The 14,284-nt window shown below is 41.6% G+C and overlaps 1 protein-coding gene across 9 annotated transcripts in view; it reads left to right on the top strand.

The window, feature by feature from the left end:
• The window catches only part of NKIRAS1 (NFKB inhibitor interacting Ras like 1), a 54,912-nt gene that overhangs the window by 15,484 nt on the left and 25,144 nt on the right, over positions 1 to 14,284 (top strand). For all 9 annotated transcript variants that reach the window (XM_033212798.1, XM_033212793.1, XM_033212800.1 and 6 more), the window contains exons 2-3: positions 6 to 116; positions 10,602 to 10,843. In XM_033212798.1, the coding sequence (XP_033068689.1) occupies positions 23 to 116; positions 10,602 to 10,843 (336 nt within the window). In that variant the 5' untranslated portion in view covers positions 6 to 22. The remainder of the gene's footprint in view (positions 1 to 5; positions 117 to 10,601; positions 10,844 to 14,284) is intronic.

Here is a 14,284-nt window from a genome sequence, read left to right as displayed (position 1 = left end):
CACAGTAATATCCTGAGAGAAGATGGGAAAGGGCTGCAAGGTTGTGGTTTGTGGATTGTTATCTGTGGGGAAAACTGCAATTTTGGAGCAGCTCCTTTATGGAAATCATACTATTGGTAAGATTGTTTTTCTCTAGTTTGTCTGTAGGTTCTGGGAGCTGTCGGGGGTGTTCTGTTGGTCATGCTAAACTAAAGATGGTTGATGGTACATAAAGGGGAGGTATAATCCAGAGGGACCAAAAGAGATTAAGAGGGAGGAAAAGAAGAGGGAAAAAAGTCTTGATGTTATTGAAATTCAAGAGTGCCTGCTGTAAGTTATCACAGGTAAGGAAAGAAATGGCCAATATAGACAGATCAATATGGATATATTTTGTATATATGTGATTTCCTGTGTATTTACATAATGAATGGTGGTCTACAACTCATAGAAACACTGATTTAAGAAAACATGACTTTCTACTGGGCGTGGTGGCTCAGGCCTGTAATCCCAGCACTTTGGGAGGCTGAGGCAGGTGGATCACCTGAGGTCAGGAGTTCAAGACCAGCCTGGCCAACATGGTGAAACTCATCTCTACTAAAAATACAACATTAGCCAGACATAGTAGCAGATGCCTGTAATCCTGCTACTTGGGGGGCTGAGGCAGGAGAATCTCTTGAACCTGGGAGGCCAAGGTTGCAGTGAGCCAAGATGGTGTTACTGCACTCCAGCTTGGGCTACAGAGCGAGACTGTCTCAGAGAAAAAAAAAAAAAAAAAAAGGCCGAGCTCGATGGCTTACGCCTGTAATCCAAGCACTTTGGGAGGCTGAGGCAGGCGGATCATGAGGTCAAGAGATCAAGACCATCCTGGCCAACATGGTGAAACCCTGTCTCTACTAAAAATACAAAAATTAGCTGAGTGTAGTGGTGCACGCCTGTAGTCCCAGTTCCTTAGGAGGCTGAGATAGGAGAATCACTTGAACATGAGAGGCAGAGGTTGCAGTGAGCCGAGATCACACCACTGCACTCCAGCCTGGCGACAGAGCGAGACTCCATCTCAAGAAAAAAAAAAAAAACACAACTTCCCAGAGCTGCTGTATATAGATTTTTTTAAATGGAAGAAACAGCCATTTGGTGAGTATGACTTAATTTTGTTAATTGGGCTACCTCATTCATTTATTCATTTATTGAGTCAAATAATTATTTATTAGTATTTGCTATATGATATGTGTAATCAGGCCTTGGGTTACAGAGGTGAAGATATCATCTCTGGAGGTCATGGCTTAGTAAGGAAGATAGATATTACAGGTTAGAGTGAAGTGATGTTTGTGTTAGATAAGTAAATAGAGATCATCAAAGCATTTATTTCTGGCAAGTAACTTAAGCACATTTCTGTTTTTCTGAGATGGAGTCTCACTCTGTCTCCCAGGCTTGAGTGCAGTGGTACAATCTCGGCTCACTGCAACTTCTGCCTCCCAGGTTCAACCAATTCTCCTGTCTCAGCCTCCCAAGTAGCTGGGACTACAGGTGCGTTCCACCACTTCTGGCTAATTTTTGTTTTTTTTTTTTTTTTTTTTTTTAGTAGAGACGGGGTTTCACGGTGTTGGCCAGGCTGATCTAGAACTCCTGGCCTCAAGTGATCCACCCACCTTGGCCTCTCAAAGTGCTGGGATTACAGGCGTGAGCCACCGCACCTGGCCCACCACACCTGGTCCACATTTCTATTTTTCATTAATCATTTTGATGTGCTCTGCTTCTCTTCTATTTTTCTAAAATAATGTTTAACAATTGTGGTTAAATTCATATGTAGTGTTTATTATAATACCTATGTCAGTAATTCTCAAATTTTTTGGTTTTAGACTCCGTTTGTCCTGTGAAAACTTACTGAGGAGCCCAAACAGCTTTTGTTTATGTGGGCTATATCTTCCAACACTTACTGTATTAGAAATTAAAACTGGCCAGGCATGATGGCTCACAGTTTGGTAATCTCAGGACTTTGGGAGGCCAAGGTGGGAAGATCTCTTGGTCTCAGGAGTTTGAGACTAGCCTAAGACCTCATCTCCACTAAAAACAAAACAGAAAAAGAAAAAAAAGAAAGAAATTAGCCAGGTGGTCATGGTGGCATGCGCCTGTGGTCCCAGTTACTTGAGATGCTGGGGTGGGAGAATCACATGGGAGGTTGAGGCTGCAGTGAGCCTTGATCACACCACTACATTCCAGTTTAGGAGACCCTGTCTCAAAAAAGGGAAAAAAAGGAAAATGAAGGCATTTGTAAACTACTTAATTTTTCTAAATGACACCAATAAACTCATTATATTCTAGAATAACTTTATGAAAAATTTTATTTTCAAAATAGAAAGCTGGCATTGATTTACTTTTTAGAAAATCTTTTCTGATGTCCAACTTAATAGAATGCAATTATCTTATCTATTAATACTTGTCTTTGTAATTAATCTGTTGTGATGAGGTGTTTTAGTTGAAATATATGAAGAAAATCCAGCCGCACACAGATGTGTAGTTGGAAAAGGTAGGAGGAATACTTTAATAGTCTTTTCAGGTAATTATGGATATTTTTCTTTGGTATTTCACTAAAACTCAATGAGTGATGGTTACTTAAAGATTATTGCAGTGTAGAATCTGAAATCATATTTGTGAACCTTTTTACTCTACTAAATTGAAATCTCATTGATTGGTCCTGTATTTTAAATGGATCTTTTACCCAAGCAGAGTTTTCTAGCACCATGAATTGGTCATTTGGGAAATTTTGGTTCACCAAGATAAGCAAATCTTCCATATCACTTTTGTTAATATCACTACCAATTTCATCAGTATTGGGAATCTATCAAGTTCATGATGATGGATACAATTCTGATTTTTGCCTGAAAGCTCAAATTTTATTGACAACAAATACTGTTATCATAGTTACTTTCCTTGAAATGCTAGGCTTCCTTTATTAATTTTTGAAAAAATGTTTGTCAAATATCATAAATACATAGTTTTTCTGTCATTTCTTATTTTTGAAAGTGACAGCTAGTTCAGCTTGCAATTCAAAACACGCAAGAGATTTTCCTCGAGACAGTTACTGTAATTGTATGCAGAAATGCTTTGTGCATAGTTCCCATTTAATCCCATAGAATATTGAAAAGATACATACTTAATGCTTGAGATTTAATAAAATTAGTGATTTTTTTGTCTTTTTTTTTTTTTCTCTTTTTTTCCTTTTTGTGGAGAACGGGGTCTCGCTATATTACCCAGGCAGGTCTTGAACTCCTGGGCTCAAGCTATCCTCCCGCCTCTGCCTCCCTAGAGCTGGGATTTGCCACCGCGCCTGGCAAAATTAGTGATTTTTATTGCTTCATTAAGGACATTCTTAAGTAAAACTGGCTTTTTTATTTTTTAACCGCAAGCACAAGATGGTGAAGAGAGGATCTAATGGTGACTATACATTTAGTGCCACTGACTTGATTTGCACTAAGGTACCAGCAGTTTTACCCACCATTGCTTTTCTACATCAGTACAAATGTCAACACAGTGGAAAATGCAAATGTCTTAGTATTATTATGAATATAGTTTTGCCCATGTGGATCCCCTGAAAGGAGACCTCATGAGATCTGCAGAGCACAGTTGGAGAGCTGCTGGCATATATAAATACAGTATAAATACAGTACAATTGACCCTTCAACAGTGCGGGCGGGAGTTACGGGTGCCAATACCGCCCCCCCAGTCAGTTGAAAACCTGCATATAATTTTTGACTCCCCAGAAACTTAACTACTAATAGCTTACTGTTGACCAGAAGCCTTAAACCTGATAGCATAAACAGTTGATTGCCATGTTTTATATGTTGTATTATATACTATAGTCTTAACAATAAAGTAAGCTAGAGATAAGAAAATGTTATTAAAGTCATAAGGAAGAAGCTGGGCATGGTGGCTCACGCCTGTGATCCCAGCACTTTGGGAGGCTGAGGCAGGCAGATCACTTGAAGTCAGGAGAGTCAGGAGTTCAAGACCAGCATGGCCAACATGGCAAAACCCCATCTCTACTGAAAATATAAAAATTAGGCGGGCATGGTGGCATGTGCTTGTAATCTCAGCTACCCGGGAGGCAGAGTCATGAGAATCTCTTGAACCCGGGAGGCAGAATTTATCGTGAGCCGAGATCACGCCACTGCACTCCAGCCTGGGCAACAGAGCGAGACCTCAATAAAAACAAAAAACAAAAAACCAGCTTTAAAAAATAAAGGTTGTTTTGAAATGTATAAGAGGTTACCATTATTTAAATTTGAAAAGAAGAATGTAAGTGAAAAATAGCCACTGCAAAGGATGTAAGACCCTCTCTTTGATGATAATGCCTATAAAATAAAATCAGTGTCTCCCAGATTGGAGTATAGTGGTACAATCTTGGCTCACTGCAACCTCCACCTCCTGGGTTCAAGCAATTCTCCATCTCAAAAAAAAAAAAAAAATCATAAGGAAGAGAAAATATATTTACTATTTAGTAACTGGAAGTGGTGCATTGTAAAGGTCTTCATCCTCATTGTTTTTATGTGGAGTAGACTGAGGAGAAGGAGGAGGGTTTGGTCTTGCTGTCGGGTGGCAGAGGAGAAAGAAAATCCTCATGTGAGACATGTGAAGTTCAAACCTGTGTTGTTTAAGGCTCGGCTGTATTCTCAGTTGAGCAGTTTAGTATACTGTGATTCTTTTTTTGTTGTTGTTTTCATGGAAGCTAATATTTGCTTTATTTGTCATTTCTTTAGTTTTGTTTATACCTTTTGCTAGTTCTTTCCACGTAGTCCAGATGTTTCTCAGTTCTCCATGAGCTCAGCTCCATCAGATAATCTGTTTTTTTCTTGGCTGTGTCCTTCCAGGAGCTCTGCGTTCTTTTATCTACTGTGCCACCAACATCATGGAACTTCCCCTTTGTTTCTTCCTGTGATTTTTTTTTTTTTTTGAGACGGAGTCTCACTCTGTCACCCAGGCTGGAGTGCAGTGGCACGATCTCGGCTCACTGAAACCTCCGCCTCCTAGTTTCAAGTGATTCTCCTGACTCAGCCTCCCAAGTAGCTGGGATTACAGGCATGCACCACCACGCCTGGCTAATTTTTTTATTTTTAGTAGAGACAGGGTTTCACCACGTTGCGCAGGCTGGTGTCAAACTCTTGGCCTCAAGCAATCTGCCCGCCTTGGCCTCCCAAAATATTGGAATTACAGGCGTGAGCCACTGCACCCGGCCTCTCCCTGGTTTTGACTTCCTGTTTCCTAGATCTCTTGCCATCTTCTTTTGGCTTATACCTTTTTTTTTTTTTGGAACACATTTTCCGGTACTTTTCTGAGGTTGAAAAGGTTGTACAGTAGAAGAAAACGTTCAGTGATGGCGGCCTTCAACATGCCCTCTGCCTGGCACCTAGTTGTGACGCTGGGGCTTCCAAATTGAGATATTTACTAATTGTGCTTGTGGTTTCCTTTACTTCATATCTGTGTTAGGTTCTGTTTCTTTCTGTTTCTGTGATTACATGTTAATTGTTATGGAGGGTCTCCTCAGATAGTTTTCTGAGAAAATATACGTGATACATTTTTTGAGGCTTTGTATGTTTGAAACTGTATTTTACACTAACATTTGTATTGTAAGTTTGATGGGTATAGAACTCTAGGTCAAAAATAATATCCTTTCAGAATTTTGAAAGCATTGCATATATGATTTAATCAATAATTATAAGACAAACCTTCACAAACTCTCCACATGGATCAAGACGTACAACACTGAGGACAGGCCAGTGGCCCTCTGTGTTCCTCTGTCCAGTTGCAACTCATTCCTTCCCTTGACTTTTGGTTAATCATTCTTTTTATTTTTAATTGCCACATAGGTGTGTATCACTAAATGGTATAGTTTATTTTTGCCCTATGGATTTTATATGAATTAATCCATGTCTGGCTTCTTTTATTCAACATTGTATTTGTAAGACACATTAGGCCAGGCACGGTGGCTCACCACTGGAATCCCAACACTTTGGGAGGCTGAGGTGGGAAGATCACTTGATCCCAAGAGTTTGAGATCAGCCTGGGCAACATTGGGAGACCCCATCTCTATTTAGAAAAAAAAAATAAAAGATTCATCCATTTTTGCCGTAGCTGTGGTGCTTTACTTTTCATTGATGTAACATTTTATTGCATGAAACTACCTCTGTCTCCTGTCTTGTTGAACATTTGGGTTATTTCCAGTTTGGAGCTATTGGAAATAATGCTACTCTGGAACATTATTGTACGTGTATCCTGGCTATTATGTGATAAATTCTGGTATACATATCTAGGAATGAAATTGCTGATTCATAGAAGGTGTATCTCTTTAACTTTACCAGCTTCTCTTGTCTTCTTGCTTCTAGTGCTACTTTTGAGAATCTGGGAACCATTACGATTCTTGATGCTTTGTCAGTGGAAGCTTTTCTAGGCTCTCTTCTTTGTTCCCAGTCTCTGTAGTTTGAAGGATAGTATCTCCTCCAAAATTCATGTTGAAACTTAATCTCCAATGCAACAGTATTAAGCAATGTGGCCTATAAGAGATGATTAAGTCATGAGGGCTCCACCCTTCACCTTCATGAGGACTAATCCCTCATGAAAGATTAGCATCCTTATAAAAGGGTTGAGGTTGAAGGGAGTGCTCTCTTGCCCTTCTGTCTCTCCCACCATGTGAGGACACAGTATTTGACCCCTCCCAAGGATGCAGCAACAAGGCTCCATCTTGCAGTGGAGACTGGGCTGTAACAAGACACCAAACCTATTGGCACCTTGATCTTGGACTTCCTAGCCTCCAGAACTGTGAGAGAGAAGTTTTCTGTTTATGAATACCCCGGTCTGTGGTATTTTGTTATAGAAGCACAAATGAACTAAGACACCAGTGTTCTGAAATTTCAGTGATGCGTCATAGAATTGATCTTTTCTTTTTCTTTCTTTTTTTTTTTTTAATGGAATCTCGCTCTGTTGCCCAGGTTGGAGTGCAGTGGCACGATCTCAGCTCACTGCAGCCTCCACCTCCTGAGTTCAGGCAATTCTCTCACCTCAGCCTCCCGAGTGACTGTGATTACAGGCACATGCCACCATGCCCAGCTAATTTTTGTATTTTTAGTAGAGACAGGGTTTCACCATGTTAGCCAGGCTGGTCTCAAACTCCTGACCTCAGGTGATCTGTCCACCTTGGCCTCCCAAAGTGCTGGGATTACAGGTGTGAGCCCCCGCGCCTGGCCAGTCTGTTTTCATTTACTGTAGTGGACAGTTAGAGGGTCCCTTCTAGATGGAAATGCATGTTCTTCAGTTTTGAATTATTTTGTTGTTGCTTTCTTTCCTCTGTGTTCTCTGTTCTTTTTTTCTGGAACTTTCTTTTTGGATGCTGGACCTTCTGGACTAGTCTTTGAATTTTCTTATTTCTCTTTTCCTGTTTATCATCTCTCAATATTTTTGTACCACTTTTTGGGAGATATTCTCATCTTTATTTTCCAGCCCTTCTATTGAGTTTTTGTTTTTTAGTATCCTGTTCTTATTTCATGGATGCACTATCTTATTTTTTTGATAGATTAGGTAGTTTTTTGTTTGTTTTGTTTTTCTTTTCTTTGTATACTTGATTTCCTCTGTAGTGGTGTCTTCTTGTTAGTCTCTATTTTCTTCAGGTGTCTACTAAACCTTGGTTATCTGTTCATAATTAAAAATGGACACCTAGGCCCAGTGCATTGGCTCACGCCTGTAATCCTAGCACTTTGGGAGGCAGAGGCAGGTGGATAGCTTGAGCTCAGGAGTTCAAGACCAGCCTGGGCAACATGGTGAAACCCCATCTGTACAAAAAAATACAAGAATTAGTGGGGCTTGGTGGTGTGCACCTATTGTCCCAGCCACTTGAACGACTGAGGTGGGAGGATCGCTTGAGCCCAGGAGATCGAGGCTGCAATGAGCTGAGATTGTCCCAATGAGCTCCAGTCTAGATGACAAAGTGAGACCCTGTCTCAAAAATAAATAAATAAATAAGTAAGACTTAAAAAGCCAATTGGAGCCGGGCGTGGTGGCTCAAGCGTGTAATCCCAGCACTTTGGGAGGCTGAGACGGGCAGATCATGAGGTCAGGAGATCGACACCATCCTGGCTAACACGGTGAAACCCCCCATCTCTACTAAAAATACAAAAAAACCCAGCTGCTCGGGAGGCTGAGGCAGGAGAATGGCGTAAACCCGGGAGGCGGAGCTTGCAGTGAGCCGAGATCCACTGCACTCCAGCCTGGGCGACAGAGCAAGACTCCATCTCAAAAAAAAAAAAAAAAAAAAAACCCAATTGGAAGCTCTAAGCATATGGATAGGGTTCATGACTTTGAGCTTCACTAAAGTGATCTGGCAGGGGCATTTGGTGGGGAAGCCTAGATGTCAGTATATTTAGGAGTTTCTCCTTTTCCATTGGCCAGGTTCTCCACATTCCTCTGGATGGGGATAAAGTCCTGGCTGCCAGTGTTTTGGGAGCAGAAAGGGAGAGCTGGAGGACTTCAACATTCAGTATGTGTGTGTTCCGGCGTGTCACTTAATTGCCCCGTTTTCAGGGTGGAACTCGTTCCCTTTATTCCACAGGCCAGACAGCCTCTGTTTTACGCTCCCCAGAGGTTGCACCCTTCAGCCTTCCCCTGGAGTGTCAGATGGGTTGTTGCCCAGCAGCGTGGAGTGGGAGAGGAGATCTAGAGAACTAGTGGAAGACTCTTGACTTCATTTGATCTTTAGAGTACTAAAATATCAAAAGGTCTAAGCTTTAGACCCCCTTTTGGAAAGGCAGGTAGGGGTGGGCTAACAGGACTGGCTTTTGGTGGATAAAATGTCACATGACAAAACACTTGGTAGTTTTTGCTTTTTTTTTTTTTTTTTGAGACAGAGTCTCGCTCTGTCGCCCGGGCTGGAGTGCAGTGGCCGGTTCTCAGCTCACTGCAAGCTCCGCCTCCCGGGTTTACGCCATTCTCCTGCCTCAGCCTCCGAGTAGCTGGGACTACAGGTGCCTGCCACCTCGCCCAGCTAGTTTTTTGTATTTTTTAGTAGAGATGGGGTTTGACCGTGTTCGCCAGGATGGTCTCGATCTCCTGACCTCGTGATCTGCCCGTCTCGGCCTCCCAAAGTGCTGGGATTACAGGCTTGAGCCACCGCGCCCGGCCAATTTTTGCTTTTAAATTAATTTGTAATCAAAGCCCCGTATGTTTGTGTCTTAGTAGATAACCTTTAATTTCCTTAGGGCTTAATTTATGACAGGATGACACAGACATCTATATACATAATCAAATTTATGAATAATTTTACCTTTCTAAACACTGAATACATTCTTTATGAGTTATGTTGATGAAAGTAATTTTTGGTTTCTCATGATCCAATCTATGTATTACCATGTGATTATTCCTTTTAATCTAATACTTATGGAGATTTTATGTAATCTAATACTTACAGACATTTCATGTAAGGCATCTGGAACAAATCATTCTACAATATATAGGTTGTTTAGGAAAACTGTAACTGGAGTTTAAAAAAAAAACTATAACATAGTATGACTTGGGGGGGTATAGGATGTTACCCATGTGATTTTTACCTCTGGATATATCTCACATTTATTTATTTTTATTTTTTTAAATTATTTTTTAAGATGGAGTCTCGCTCTGTCGCCCCAGGCTGGAGTGCAGTGGCATGATCTCGGCTCACTGCAACCTCTGCTTCCTGGGTTCAAGCAATTCTCCCTGCCTCAACCTCCTGAGTAGCTGGGATTACAGGCGAATTTTTGTATTTTTAGTAGAGACGGGGTTTGGCCATGTTGGCCAGACTGGTCTTGAACTCCTGACCTCAGGTGATCTGCCCACCTAGGCCTCCCAAAGCTGGGATTATAGGCGTGAGCCACCGCACCTAGCCTCATATTTAAATACGGAGGTGGCTACTGGGACTATACCTTACCTGTCTTATCACATGTCTCTCCACTACTCTTATTAAAATTCAGAGTGCTCATCTTCTCCCTTTAATTCCTTTATCAATAAGGGCTTATTGAATATTTGCTGTGTACACAGAATGGTTCCTTTCACTCAATAAACTTAGAGACTAGTTGAAGAGATAAAACTTGCACAAATGAAACAAAGTGGTAAAATGCATTTTTAAAAGATCATAAACAAGAAGAGGGTTTTTATTTTTATGCAGAAGTAGTATTTTTTAAAAGAATTTTGTTTATGCCAGGTGCCTCACACCTGTAATCCCAGCACTTTTAGAGGCCAAAGTGGGTAGATTGCTTGAGCCCAGGAGTTCGAGACCAGCCTGGGCCACATGGTGAAAGCCTGTCTCTACAAAAAGTAGCTAGGCATGATGGCACCTGTAGTCCCAGCTGGGAGAGACTACTTGGGAGGCTGAGGTGGGAGGATCCCTTGAGCCCAGGAGGCGGAGGTTGCAGTGAGCTGAGATCGAGCCACTGCACTTCAGTCTGGGCAACAGAATAGGACCCTGTTTCAAAAAAAAGTAAAATAGAAATGTGATTATTATATGTGGTAAATAGGAAACCTAGAAAGCCATTTTCTAAAGGACAAGAAAATACTGAGCAGTTGACACTGGCTTAGCCAAAAAGAGTAATTTCTTTTCTTAATCCCAGGAATGGAAGATTGCGAAACAATGGAAGATGTGTACATGGCTTCAGTGGAAACAGACCGAGGAGTAAAAGAACAGTTACATCTTTATGACACCAGAGGTCTACAGGAAGGCGTGGAGCTGCCAAAGCATTATTTTTCATTTGCTGATGGCTTTGTTCTTGTGTACAGTGTGAATAACCTTGAATCCTTTCAAAGAGTGGAGCTTCTGAAGAAAGAAATTGATAAGTTCAAAGACAAAAAAGAGGCAAGTGGATAAAAATGCCAAATGTGAATTATAATACCATTTAAATTATAACACAGACTTTTGGGTAGTTTATTTTCAGATCATTACAATGTATTCTTAGTATCTGTAAAACCTTAACCCTTTACAGTTTTTTTCTTTTTTTTTTTTGAGACAGAGTCTTGCTCTGTCGCCCAGGCTGGAGTGCAGTGGCTGGATCTCAGCTCACTGTAAGCTCCGCCTCCCGGGTTCATGCCATTCTCCTGCCTCAGCCTCCTGAGTAGCTGGGACTACAGGTGCCCACCACCTCACCCGGCTAGTTTTTTTGTATTTTTTAGTAGAGACGGGGTTTCACCGTGTTCGCCAGGATGGTCTCGATCTCCTGACCTCGTGATCCGCCTGTCTCGGTCTTCCAAAGTGCTGGGATTACAAGCCTGAGCCACCACGCCCGGCCTGTTTTTTTCTTTTCTTTTTCTTTTTTTTGTTTTTTGAGACGGAGTCTCACTCTGTCTCCCAGGCAGGAGTGCAAAGTGCAATGGTACGATTTTGGCTCTCTGCAACCTCCGCCTCCCAAGTACAAGCAATTCTCCTGCTTCAGCCTCCCCAGTAGCTGGGATTATAGGTGTGTGCCACTATGCCTGGTTAATTTTATATTTTTAGTGGAGACAGGGTATCACCATGTTGACCAGGCTGGTCTTGAACTCCTAACCTCAAGTGCTCTGCTGGCCTTGGCCTTCCAAAGTGCTGGGATTACAGGTGTGAGCCACCATGCCCGGCCTGGAATTTTTTTCTTAACCCAAGAAATACAGGACTGACGGAATTTAGTCAGGACCAGAATTTGACTTTCTGCCTTTTGCTTGTTACTATGTACAAGTTGAATTTTAATGACTTCTTATCTCAAGTACTACATAATTCATTTTATGTTCTTTGGTATTGCTATTTCCTTGGGTTTTTAAAATTTGTTTGTTTGTTTGTTTGTTTGTTTTTGAGACAGAGTCTCTCTCTTTCACCCAGGCTGGAGTGCAATGGCACGATCTTGGCTTACTGCAACCCCTGCCTCCCAGGTTCAAACAATTCTCCTGCCTCGGCCTCCCGAGTAGCTGGGACTACTGGCATGTGCTACCATGCCCACTAATTTTTTGTATTTTTAGTAGAAACAGGGTTTCACCATGTTAGCAAGGATGGTCTCAGTCTCTTGACCTTGTGATCCACCTGCCTCAGCCTCCCAAAGTGCTGAGATTACAGACGTGAGCCACTGTGCCCGGCCTCCTTGGGCTTTTTATTATCTCCTTGGGTACATAGGATTCTTGTCTTCAGGCTTACTGAGAAAAAAAAAAAAAAAGCTAATAATTATTGGATTCTACCCATATACCACTTAAACATAAGATTCATATGCCTTACAGTGGTCTGTAAAGATTTAGATTACCTGGCCCACGCCTATCCTTTTCATCTCATCTTTATCATCTGCTTGTCTCTCACACTATACTCCAGTGACACTGGTCTACTTTCTGTTTTTTCAACATGATAGTTTTGTTCTCCTATTAAACTTTCTCAATGGCTTGTTTCCCTGCCTGAAACTGTCTTATCTCAAATCTTTCTCCAGATCTTGACATGGCAGACTCTTCATTGTCTAGGGAACGAGATAATATACTGATTAACAGTACTGGCTAGATGGTAGAAGAAAACCAAAAACCAAAACAAACAGCAACAACGAAAAGTACTGGCTAGATGTTCTTAACTTAGATTTTTATATGTTTTTTTGTTAAGCTTTTATTTTGAGACAGTTGTTGAGTCCCATGCAGTTTTAAGAAGTAACACAAAGAGATCCCTTACCCGTTTGTCCCAGTGGTACCATCTTCAAAACTGTACTACATCATAACCACTGTGTTTGTGTTGATTCAGTCAAGACACAGAACATTTCCATCACCACAGAGATCCCTCATGTTACTCTTTTGTAGCCGCCCACTTCCTTCCCATCTTCACCCCCACCTTAACCCTTGGTAACCACTAATCTGGTCTCCATTTCTATAATTGTGTCATTTCAAGATTGTTACATAAATCAGTGGTCCCCAATCTTTTTGGCATCAGGGACCGGTTTTGTGGATGACCGTTTTTCCACAGATGGAGTTGGGGTGGTTTGGGGATGAAGCTGTTCCCCCTCAGATCATCAGGCATTGGATTCTCAAAAAGAGCATGCAACCTAGATCCCTCACATGTGCAGTTCACAATTCGATTCTCAAGCTCCTGTGAGAATCTCGTGCCACCACTGATCTGACAGGAGGCAGAGCTCAGGTGGTAATGCTTACTGGCTCCCTGCTCACCTCCTGTTGTGTGGCCCTGTTCCTAACAGGCCCTGCACTGGTACCGTGTATGACCTAGGGGTTGGGGACCCCTGATATAAAAGAAATCATACAGGCCGGGCACAGTAGCTCACACCTGTAATCCCAGTACTTTGGGAGGCCGAGGTGGGTGGATCATGAGGTCAGGAGTTCGAGTCCAACCTGACCAACATGGTGAAACCTCGTTTCTACTAAAAAAATACAAAAAGTAGCCTGGTGTGATGGTGCACACCTGTAATCCCAGCTACTCAGGAGGCTGAGGCAGGAGAATCGCTTGAAACCTGGGAGGCAGAGGTTGCAGCAGTGAGCTGAGATCACACCAGCCTGGGTGACAGACTGGGAGACTCCGTCTCAAAAAAAAAAAGAAAAGAAATCATACAATATGTAAGCTTTTGGGATTGGCTTTTTTCACTCACATATTCTCTGGAGATTCATCCAAGTCACTGCATGTATCAGTAGTTCATTTCTTTTTCTTGGTGAATAGTATTCCATGGTGTGTACCAAACTCTTTTTAACCATTATCTGTTGTAAGACATCTGAGTTATTGATATTTTATTTAGAATACTAATTTACTTTGTGAATAGATAACAGATTCACAAGGTTTTGAAAAGATGTAAGAAGGCATGAGAGCTCCTCTCCCCTGTATTTTCCATCTTTCCCACTGAAACAGGCAAATGCTATAATTATTTATTGGGTATCCTCCAGAGACCCCTCTCTGCCCCGCAGAAGTTGAAAGGTCAACGAACACTCATGTACTAGATACTTAAATCTTGGCTTTGCTTCTCAGCTTTCCTGCTTCAGTTTCCTTATCTGTAAAAGGAGAATGATAGTACCTTCCTCATATGCTTCTTCAATCCCCATAATCATATTAATTTAGTGAATGCTTACTGAGCAACTACTATGTGCCAGGCATTGTTCTAGGTACAGGGAATGTGTTAGAGAACAAAACAGCCCATACCTCAGTAAAGCTTCTATTTTTGGAGTGAGAGAGACAGTAAATAGATATATTTAATACGTTACAAAGAGTGATGCTATGTAGAAAAGCAGAATGGGGAATGAGGGCGCTATTTTCTGTAGGGTGACTGTAGCAGATATTTGAAGGAGGTAAGGAGGGAGGGAGCAAAGT

This window comes from Trachypithecus francoisi, unplaced genomic scaffold, assembly GCF_009764315.1.
Source record: "Trachypithecus francoisi isolate TF-2019V2 unplaced genomic scaffold, Tfra_2.0 Lachesis_group0, whole genome shotgun sequence".
Lineage (NCBI taxonomy): Eukaryota > Metazoa > Chordata > Mammalia > Primates > Cercopithecidae > Trachypithecus > Trachypithecus francoisi.
The sequence above is the reverse complement of the archived record's forward strand: the minus strand, read 5'-3'. Positions and strand labels throughout refer to the sequence as shown.